Source organism: Lethenteron reissneri, chromosome 3 (assembly GCF_015708825.2).
Source record: "Lethenteron reissneri isolate LAM-NWPU_2019-01 chromosome 3, ASM1570882v1, whole genome shotgun sequence".
NCBI lineage: Eukaryota > Metazoa > Chordata > Hyperoartia > Petromyzontiformes > Petromyzontidae > Lethenteron > Lethenteron reissneri.
In genome coordinates this window covers 713,123-723,217 of record NC_083781.1, presented here as the reverse complement: position 1 = coordinate 723,217, position 10,095 = coordinate 713,123, and the positions used below count along the sequence as shown (strand labels likewise).

The following is a 10,095-nucleotide window of genomic DNA, read 5'->3' as shown; positions in this document are numbered from 1 at the left end:
AACTCATTGACCCGCACTGCGTGAATCCTTCATCCAGCAGTAGATTGAGAAATAGCTGTAGATGTGCATGATGAGTTAGAAGCAAATATATGCGCCAAGAACCGAATTGTAACTTTTAACCATGGGCTGACACTGCTCACATCGTTGTTCGGTTTGAGTTTAATCCCAGTCGGCAGTCAACACGACTCATTCCTCTGTACTCAGGAAAATAATTACTACTGTGGCAAGTCAGTAGTTGTCCCAAGAGGGTTGGCAACTCCATGGTAATGTGGAACGTTTACCACTGGCTCCGAGCTACCGGTGGAGATGTGCACCAGCACGATAAGCACGGAGCAACCTGGGGCTTGTATGCGAGCAGGAGTGATGCGTGCTTTACAGTTCCATTGCGATTTGTACGACGTTTGTGAAAGACCTTAAAAGGCACATTTCATACAGGTGTGATTTATTGACAATATTCACTCAGTACAAACTACAACAAGAGAACAATCTGCAATTTCAAATCAGGAACATGTTCAATGTATCACAATAATTGAATAGGTAAATACTCTGCAAAGTTGTGTTTTATGCAATAATAACCATACATGAAGAAATACTGTAAATAATAAAACTAAAGGATTCAGAGCGATGCAGGCTCACACGCAGACTCCCAAAACACACAAATGCAAACTCAGCCTTGGCTCGAGAACCCCTCCATGAACGCAATTACAAGTACCGTGTGGCCAAAGTTCATATTTAACTCTGCAAGTAAAAACGAGGAATTGTGATGATTTGTAACAAGGCTTGCCAGGGAAAGCTTGGATTACGGAGCCAAACTTGTGCCCAACACAAGTGCGTGCAACCCAATAGGGGTTTCCAACTTCCCTAAAATACGTGACTGAAAGCACTCTTTGTAAGTTGCTACTTTAAGCAACGACTTCTTCACGATCTTGGGAAAAAAACAAGAGATTGTTTTCGTATGAGCAACAGCTGTAAGTAAACAGTGGAGGCTGTGCTGCTAAGCAGGTGTCATGATAGATTCAATTTGGTGGCAGACGGTGGACGACAGCGCGACGTTGCCGGCACTGCCGCTCATGGCAGTGCCGACAACGTGTTCTTGGGTAAGTAAATCAGCTCCTGCCGAGGTCTGCTACCCACGTCCCGGCATCTCTGCAGTGTAACCGCATAGCATTCTGCTGAGACAGAACACGAGATGGAACTCTGGAGTCGACAACATGGGACTCATCAGCAGTGCCGTTATGTGGAACGTGGAAACTCGGGATCGACGTGGATCCAGGAGAGTGCAGCTGCGTGCTCAATGTTCACGCGAAGCTTTAAGTGACAAACATTGAGGTTACGGCCATGACTAGGTGTTGTAAGGCTAGAGCTTTCAATGCCACGCAACCCATTTAGACTTGGTCAAATTCGAAATTGTTTCTGTAGTGGATTGGAGTCTTTCCCTGTTGTGCAATAGTCCCTGCTAAATGTATATTTATTCCGAAAGGCAACACACCACAGACCAAACCCAGCACTTCCCATTGATAGCTAGTCATGCACGTGGTAGCAGGATTCAAATCATGTAGTTACTATTGTTATTAAGACAGTGCTATCATCGAAGTAAGAGCTCAAATGTCAGTCTCTTCTTAAACAATGTTTTTTCCTGTGCTGTGTAACACCCACAGGCTATTAGAAGCAGCTTTCTTCACCCTCATTGAGTGGGAGTGAGGGCATTTTAAGACACCTCGGACACTCAAGTTAAAGCACTTTTGCTCTGTCACCCTCATGAGTCTTGCAGATTTGCAGAGTTCTTAAAACATTACAGGTTTCACGTGGAGGTATGGGTTGATGCACACATTGGTGAGCACTTCCAACCATTCAGAAATTTGTGGGAAATTGAGCAAAGTGATGCAGGTTTAATGGCAACAATTTGCACTCGTGCACATTACCACATCACACAACCTACACGTAACATAATGCAGATCCTTAAATACAGAACGCCTACACTTACATAGCCAACGCGGATATAGAGACAAATTATAGTAATCAGATGATTACCTGTGCAGTTTCAATTATCTAGACTCAGTTTAATTTATTCGTTGTAGAAACTAGCTTGTGATCGTTTGCAAGATTTACAACTACCATAAGGGATCGTTGTAAGTGTAACAAAGTTGTCCTCATTTTGGCGAATACATTTGCGTTACATTCTCTCCCATGAGGTTAAAGAAGCGTCGCTGAACCCACGAGCCCAGCTGCCTCCATCACCTCGGCTCAGTTTCAACAAAGGCACCCCCCCTGCCCCCCCCCGTGTTTCTATTCAGTGCTCTTTGTGTCACCCGCCTCCCTCTGTGCCGAGGCCACGGGGCTCACAAGCTTCTTGAGGAAAACTTCCAGCTGGTCTTCGTCGCGCACGCCCACAAACTTGTCAACGACGCTGCCGTTCCGCATGGCAAGCACCGTGGGCACCGCCGACACCTGGGAACACAGCGCAGCAGTGCATAGGGCACCAGTCAAGCAGCAGCAGTGCATGCGGGCACGGGTCAATCCGCTCGCCGCCCATCTACCCACCGATTAGCACCTCTGCTTTCGCACCTCCGATTAGCACAGTTGGCATTGTACGGTGCGAAAGTTCAATATACATCCTACCCGCTGGTCTCTTTAGTTTATTACATGGGATGTGGGCGTTGTTGCCCTGAGCAGGTGGTGGTAATGGGCCTTGAATTGCTATCTGCCCATCTATTGGTCCACCAAGAGGCTGCCCCTGCCAGCACAGTTAATGTGGACAAATTACTTATACTGCCATTCGTTTACTCTGAACCAGTTACGACGACTACAACATTAGGAGGGTAACAATGTGTTTGTGTTGCTGAAAACGATAGGCAAGAGCCATCTATGAATAGATGAGGTGCCAATCATGTTTCAGTTACAATATGCTACTGAGTTGATTGATGCTGCCTATTTTAAACGTTAAACTTGCAGTCACTGAGTACCACTTTGTAGGAAATCATCAGTGGTTGTCCTCCAGTAGGGCTGGAACCTGAGATAATAACATGGCACAAACCTTGCCTTTTGCCACATTTGTTGCAAGGCTTCAGTAAATTACACAAGCCTGGGTGTCTAAATGCCAGTCATCCCAAAGCATGCCAGTCACTCGTGGGTTTGATATTTAAGAACCATGGGAACCAATACACCTGCATACTGCTAAGAAGTGCATCCCTCGAGGGATATCAACCCACCGCTGCCATCGGCAAACGCCACGGTGGCCTCGTCCACTCACCCCATACTCAACGGCCAGGTCCGTGTGGTCGTCGATGTCCACCTTGGCCATGAGTACCTTGCCCGACTGCTTGGCCACCAGCTTCTCGAGGCGAGGGCCCAGAATCTTGCAGGGCCCGCACCACCTGTCAGTGTACAGGAGACATTGGGCGCCAGCCAAGACGGACGACGGGACTGCCCCGAGGCGGTGTTCCCCACTCGGCAATTTTGTCGCTAGACTCGGTGACTTTTTGGGTTTCCCAAGTTACAAAATATTTTAAAAGTGACAAGCGACTTGAATGGGGAACATGAAGCAGCTTTAGGAGTAGTTAAGGAATTGTATGAAGGATTCTTCTGAATTTAGGTTTATAATTTGGAAATCGTCTGAGTGATATTTTGACAGCTTTAAAGCCTTTCTAGATATATAGACTCATATGATGACTTCCCGCTTAAAGGAGTTTGCAACACTCCTTAGTTACATTTAGATGTTTTTTATTTAATTTATTTCTATTAAAATCAATGCCTAAGCTCATGATACGAATGAAATTGTAAAAACTAGACGTCTAAGTAACAGCATTAAAATTTCATTGAATCTTGTAAGAATTGATTATTCTTTACTCATCCACCGTATGCGACCGAAGCGACCAGAGGTGCTTAAGATCAAGGTGTCATCATGGTCGGAGCCACTGATGTCATGCGAATTGAACGTCGCCAACACTCTCTACCCTCCACCAGGTCACACAGCTGCTGTAGTCGACACGCAGTGACCTCCAAGATCTGACCTCACAATCTCCCTCCACCTGCTCTTAGGTCTTCGTCTTGGTCTCAGCAATCGGCGCTCACAAATCCTGCCTAATGACATTTACAACACCCATCTGCGACGTTCACTTTTGGACTTCCGTCTTGCCATGGAATTTCCAGCATCCGACTAAGACACCTGTGCTCAAACGCCAGCAACTTCTCCAATCCATACCGTAGTAGAAATGGCGCTTCATAGCCCAACAAATCCTGTCCTGCGAAAGTGACGTGAGCTCCTTCTCACAGCCCCCTGCGCTGTGGACATCACCGCCTGAGTAAACAAACTCTTCTACCACCTCAACCTTCTTCCCTCCCACCGGAATTTGCGATCCTACTACAGGAACCCCGTATCTGACTACCGCCATTAGCTCTGTCTCAGAGGTGCCGCATTCATGCGACATTGAAACCGAACAACTCACTGCGCGTGGAAATCGACCACGACGGGCGTGTCGCTGTTCACCACGCGCTCCGTGAAGTCGTCCACGTCCTGTACGTGGAAGGAGACGGTGCGCGTCGCCGTGGACGTGAAGCCGCGCGTGCTGCGTGTCCATGTCGTGTCGAGCGGCCGCGCCAATGGCGTCGTCAGCAACAGCGATGAGGAGGAGAGCGGAGCATGGGAGCCGCGCGCCGCCCTGCTCACAGCCTCCTGCACCACCACCAGCCGCCTCAGCACCTGCCTGTGCGCCATCTGCTGCAAAAATAATGTGCGGCTGCACACGTGCATGTGCATGCACACGGCGCATGCATCACTGCTGCTGTAGTATTATAAGAACGATCATCATCAGTCATGATCAATTCACTGCTCGTATCCTATGAATACACAAACCTAACATTCAGGATAGTTCCACATTGGCATCTTTAGCCAGTTCAGTTATTGAGCGTTTGGAATGTGGGAAGAGCCTTGATTACCTAGAGAAAACCCACGTATAGGAGCAGACAATACGTAAAGCTCTGCAAAGTCAATTATTTGCTCTACTGCTGTCTTCCAACTGCCTCGCAACCCAAGCCAACAAGCCGTGGTATTCCCACTCTCCCATCCGAGTGCTAACCAGGTTGAGCCGTTAGTACTCGGATCTGAGATTCGGCGTTTTCAGGACGGATTGATCGTAATAGCCAGCTGCCTTTCAAGCTGTCCTCTTATTCCTGTCAGTGACAATACAATTGCTGTTGTTCTATTTGCTTCTCACACATTGATGCTGCAGCGCTACCGCTAGCTGCATACCTAGGCTGTGCATCACAGGCTAGCCGACACAATTTGAACGTATTAATGACAGGGTGATATTTATAAGGTGGGAGTCCCGTGTCGCCGGCTATGTCACTGTGCAGTGCACACTGAGAGCGATTCCATGTTAATCTGAGCCCAGCACGCGCAAAAAGGATTGGGAAACTGTTCTGGGGACTCTGTCCTGTAGCCGTTCACACGGATACATGCCGCCACATTGCCATGGATAAGTTTTGATGTCTCACATCACCCAATTGTTTCGGTTTCCTTTGAACTGAGTGGACATATTGACAGCCCAGTCCTCTGGACTCCTGCAGACCCATTGTTGAATAACTGCGCCAGAACGGGCACATACGAGTAATTAAAACTCACACGGTCAGAGGGGAGGCAGATGTTTTGATAAATCCGTGAACGCGAGAAATGCGCCTTTTCAAGTCTCATTTTGCAAGCTGCCCTGAACCGGCTTCGTGCTGCCCGCGTCCTCGGCGAGGAAACTAGAACCAGGGTGGCCGAATGAGGATAGCAGTAACTGTTTCACGAGGTGTCATATCAAAGAACGATGCATGATATACATCCTGAACATTACAACAAAAAACGTAGAGTTACAAACGCGATTCAATGCATCAATCACGAGGTTAATAATTTAAATAAAAAATATATAACCAAATTACATAATTTCAGCATTAGAGCTCGTAGAGAGTTATGATGTGGGCTATTGTTAGAGGCACACGGGCCTGACAGGGTTAGGTTTACATTCGTTCAAAGTTGGCAAAATGGTGGTGCTATGATGGTCAGACTGCACGTTTCACAATCGATCGGTGCTCGACTCGGCCCATCATTCCTTCGGGCCGATAAATCACGTCAATAGTTATCACTCGAAGATAAGGCTTGCAATTTTCACTGCTGCTGCTAAAGACAAAATGACACCTTGTTGAGAGGGGAGACGGTGACTTTATAGGGCGGCTTTCCTTTAAAGTGCAATTTAAGCGACCCACTGCCCAACAGACTTGCATTTACAGAGGTTAATGTTGATTAACAATGGCGCGGCGCTCATCTCTGGTCCTGAACAGCGATGGAAACTCCACATTTATATACCGAGCCATTATCTAGAACCACTGTTGACTCTCACAAAGTGGAATTCTATTGGACCTTGAGAGTCGAAGATGTTAAGACCGAGTCGACCACCAACTGAAATGTAACAAAAAAAACCTTCCCAACGCGAGACGATCACTGCCCACGTCGCCTTCTTAATCGCGGCTTGGCTCTGGCCTCTAACGCGGCTCAGGCTGAGCTCTGAAAAGAGCTGTTGGGTCGCTTCCACAGCCGTGGCTCGGCTGAGGCTCATGGAAATCGTGAGCGTGGCGGGGATCGTGCTTAGAGCCTCCTCGAGTTGAGCGCCGTGGCTGAGTCGGCTCCCTTGAGCCAGCTCCGAGCCTGAACCGTGGCCGAGAGCACTCGGGTCCCATGAATGCGACTCAACGCGGGGCGCCACGGACCCCGTGCCGGAGAGCCGCGTGGGGACGCGAGAGGCGACGTTTCGGGCAATGGGCCCAGGGGTTCTTCATGAAGAACTTGGGCCATCGCCCGAAACGTCGCCGTGACCTATCCTTACCCCGAGCACGCGTCGCTTGACCTCTCACCCCGCGTGACCTCTCTGCCTCGTGACCCCGAGCGCGCCACGTGACCTCGCGCTCCTGCCGTGGCTTCTGCTGCCGGGTTCACTCGGAGCGAGCGCGGTGATTGGTTCGAGAGGCGAGTGCGACGATTGGTTACAGCGGGGCACGTGGTGCGGGCGGCGAGCCAATCGGGCATCCGCCACCTCGGGGAATTACAATGGGTGAGCGTTGCGGCTTACGGCAGCCGCGATGCCGTGAAGCAGTGCAGAGCTGTCGTGAAGTGCCGCCAAGTGTCGTGAAGTGTCGCAAAGTTACTATCAACATGGCGTAAAGTTTGACCGGACGTGATGTCGCGAAGTCTCATAAAGTTTACTTGCTGCCAGGGAGTGAAGGGTCACTGCCCGAAATATCGCCTATTCCATACATTTATATTTGACGTCGGTGTTATTGACGACCGTGTCGAGTGTTTTTTTATTGATCCTACAAGAGTGTCGTAAGATTGCGCTGGTGTCGTGAAGTGCCGCAAATGACAATAACGTAAAGGAGGGCGCGGAGCCCGACGGTACAGAAAGTGACGTCGCCGCCAGCAGCGAGTGCCGGGGTTGATCCGCTGCTGGATGGAGGCCGCCGCCGCCTCCTCCTCCTCGCGACCTGACGATCCACGCGGCACCGTCCCTCCGTCTCTGCGTCAGACGTCCTCTCGGGCGCGTCTCATCCCGAGCTCCGCGAGTCCGTGTGGCGGTGAGCGCGTGGCGGGTCTCGCGGCGGGTCTCACGGCGGGTTGTTTCCGTCACTAAGCCGCGTCCCCGGCCCTTGTCGCAGGCTCAGGCAGTCGACGTCGCTGTTCGTGACGACGTTCAGTTTTCTAGCAGCACACTATACACTCTTATCCACTGCTACCCTGTACTATACACTCTTATCCACTGCTACCCTGTACTATACACTCTTGTCCACTGCTACCCTGTACTATACACTCTTGTCCACTGCTACCCTGTACTATACACTCTTGTCCACTGCTACCCTGTACTATACACTCTTGTCCACTGCTACCCTGTACTATACACTCTTGTCCACTGCTACCCTGTACTATACACTCTTGTCCACTGCTACCCTGTACTATACACTCTTGTCCACTGCTACCCTGTACTATACACTCTTATCCACTGCTACCCTGTACTATACACTCTTGTCCACTGCTACCCTGTACTATACACTCTTGTCCACTGCTACCCTGTACTATACACTCTTGTCCACTGCTACCCTGTACTATACACTCTTGTCCACTGCTACCCTGTACTATACACTCTTATCCACTGCTACCCTGTACTATACACTCTTGTCCACTGCTACCCTGTACTATACACTCTTGTCCACTGCTACCCTGTACTATACACTCTTGTCCACTGCTACCCTGTACTAATACTTGCCTCTATACACTCTTGTCCACTGCTACCCTATACTATACACTCTTGTCCACTGCTACCCTGTACTATACACTCTTGTCCACTGCTACCCTGTACTATACACTCTTATCCACTGCTACCCTGTACTATACACTCTTGTCCACTGCTACCCTGTACTATACACTCTTATCCACTGCTACCCTGTACTATACACTCTTGTCCACTGCTACCCTGTACTATACACTCTTATCCACTGCTACCCTGTACTATACACTCTTGTCCACTGCTACCCTGTACTATACACTCTTATCCACTGCTACCCTGTACTATACACTCTTGTCCACTGCTACCCTGTACTATACACTCTTGTCCACTGCTACCCTGTACTATACACTCTTGTCCACTGCTACCCTGTACTATACACTCTTGTCCACTGCTACCCTATACTATACACTCTTGTCCACTGCTACCCTGTACTATACACTATTGTCCACTGCTACCCTATACTATACACTCTTGTCCACTGCTACCCTATATTATACACTCTTGTCCACTGCTACCCTATACTATACAGTCTTATCCACTGCTACCCTGTACTATACACTCTTGTCCACTGCTACCCTGTACTATACACTCTTGTCCACTGCTGCCCTATACTATACACTCTTATCCACTGCTACCCTGTACTATACACTCTTGTCCACTGCTACCCTGTACTATACACTCTTGTCCACTGCTACCCTATACTATACACTATTGTCCACTGCTACCCTGTACTATACACTCTTGTCCACTGCTACCCTATACTATACACTCTTGTCCACTGCTACCCTGTACTATACACTCTTGTCCACTGCTACCCTATACTATACACTCTTGTCCACTGCTACCCTATACTATACAGTCTTATCCACTGCTACCTTATACTATACACTCTTGTCCACTGCTACCCTATACGATACACTCTTGTCCACTTCTACCCTATACTATACACTCTTATCCACTGCTACCCTATACTATACACTCTTGTCCACTGCTACCCTATACTATACACTCTTGTCCACTGCTACCCTATACTATACACTCTTGTCCACTGCTACCCTATACTATACACTCTTATCCACTGCTACCCTGTACTATACACTCTTGTCCACTGCTACCCTGTACTATACACTCTTGTCCACTGCTACCCTGTACTATACACTCTTGTCCACTGCTACCCTATACTATACACTTATCCACTGCTACCCTGTACTATACACTCTTGTCCACTGCTACCCTATACTATACACTCTTGTCCACTGCTACCCTGTACTATACACTCTTGTCCACTGCTACCCTGTACTATACACTCTTGTCCACTGCTACCCTAAATTTCGATTTAAAGCTTTCGTGACTGCAGGGATTCATCTTCTTGGTTCTTTCGGTAAAGTCACGTAGAAGGGAAGTAATAAAATAATAAAAATAAAACATAATAAAACAATTCTCACGACGTTTCGGCCACAACGCAAGCAGCCGTCCTCAGGTGAAAACCAGGTCAGTCGAGGCGACAGAGTCTGAATGAAACAGCACACGAGCTTGGAGCATATATATAAGCTGGGCGCATTGACAAAGGAATTTGCATATCAAAAGGAATTTAGCATATTTATGGGAAATGCAGGAATGTGATTAGTCCTGCATATGCATGTGCATTATGCAGGATTAACAGCATCAAAGGGAGCTGCAGTTACTGCTGCTGCTGAAATTACTGCTGCTGCTGCAGTTGCTGCTGCTGCAGTTGCTGCTGCAGTTGCTGCTGCTGCTGCACTTGCTGCTGCTGCTGCACTTG

At 48.5% G+C, this 10,095-nt stretch overlaps 1 protein-coding gene across 1 annotated transcript; it reads right to left on the bottom strand.

The window, feature by feature from the left end:
- Window positions 1-425: 425 nt before the first annotated feature.
- TXN2 (thioredoxin 2) lies at window positions 426-7,060 on the bottom strand. Its single transcript, XM_061560270.1, has 4 exons — window positions 6,861-7,060; window positions 4,446-4,736; window positions 3,251-3,374; window positions 426-2,448 (listed from the first exon to the last, which is right to left on the bottom strand). The coding sequence occupies exons 1-4, from the start codon at window positions 7,058-7,060 to the stop codon at window positions 2,287-2,289; spliced, it is 777 nt and encodes a 258-aa protein (XP_061416254.1). The 3' UTR covers window positions 426-2,286.
- Window positions 7,061-10,095: the final 3,035 nt, after the last annotated feature.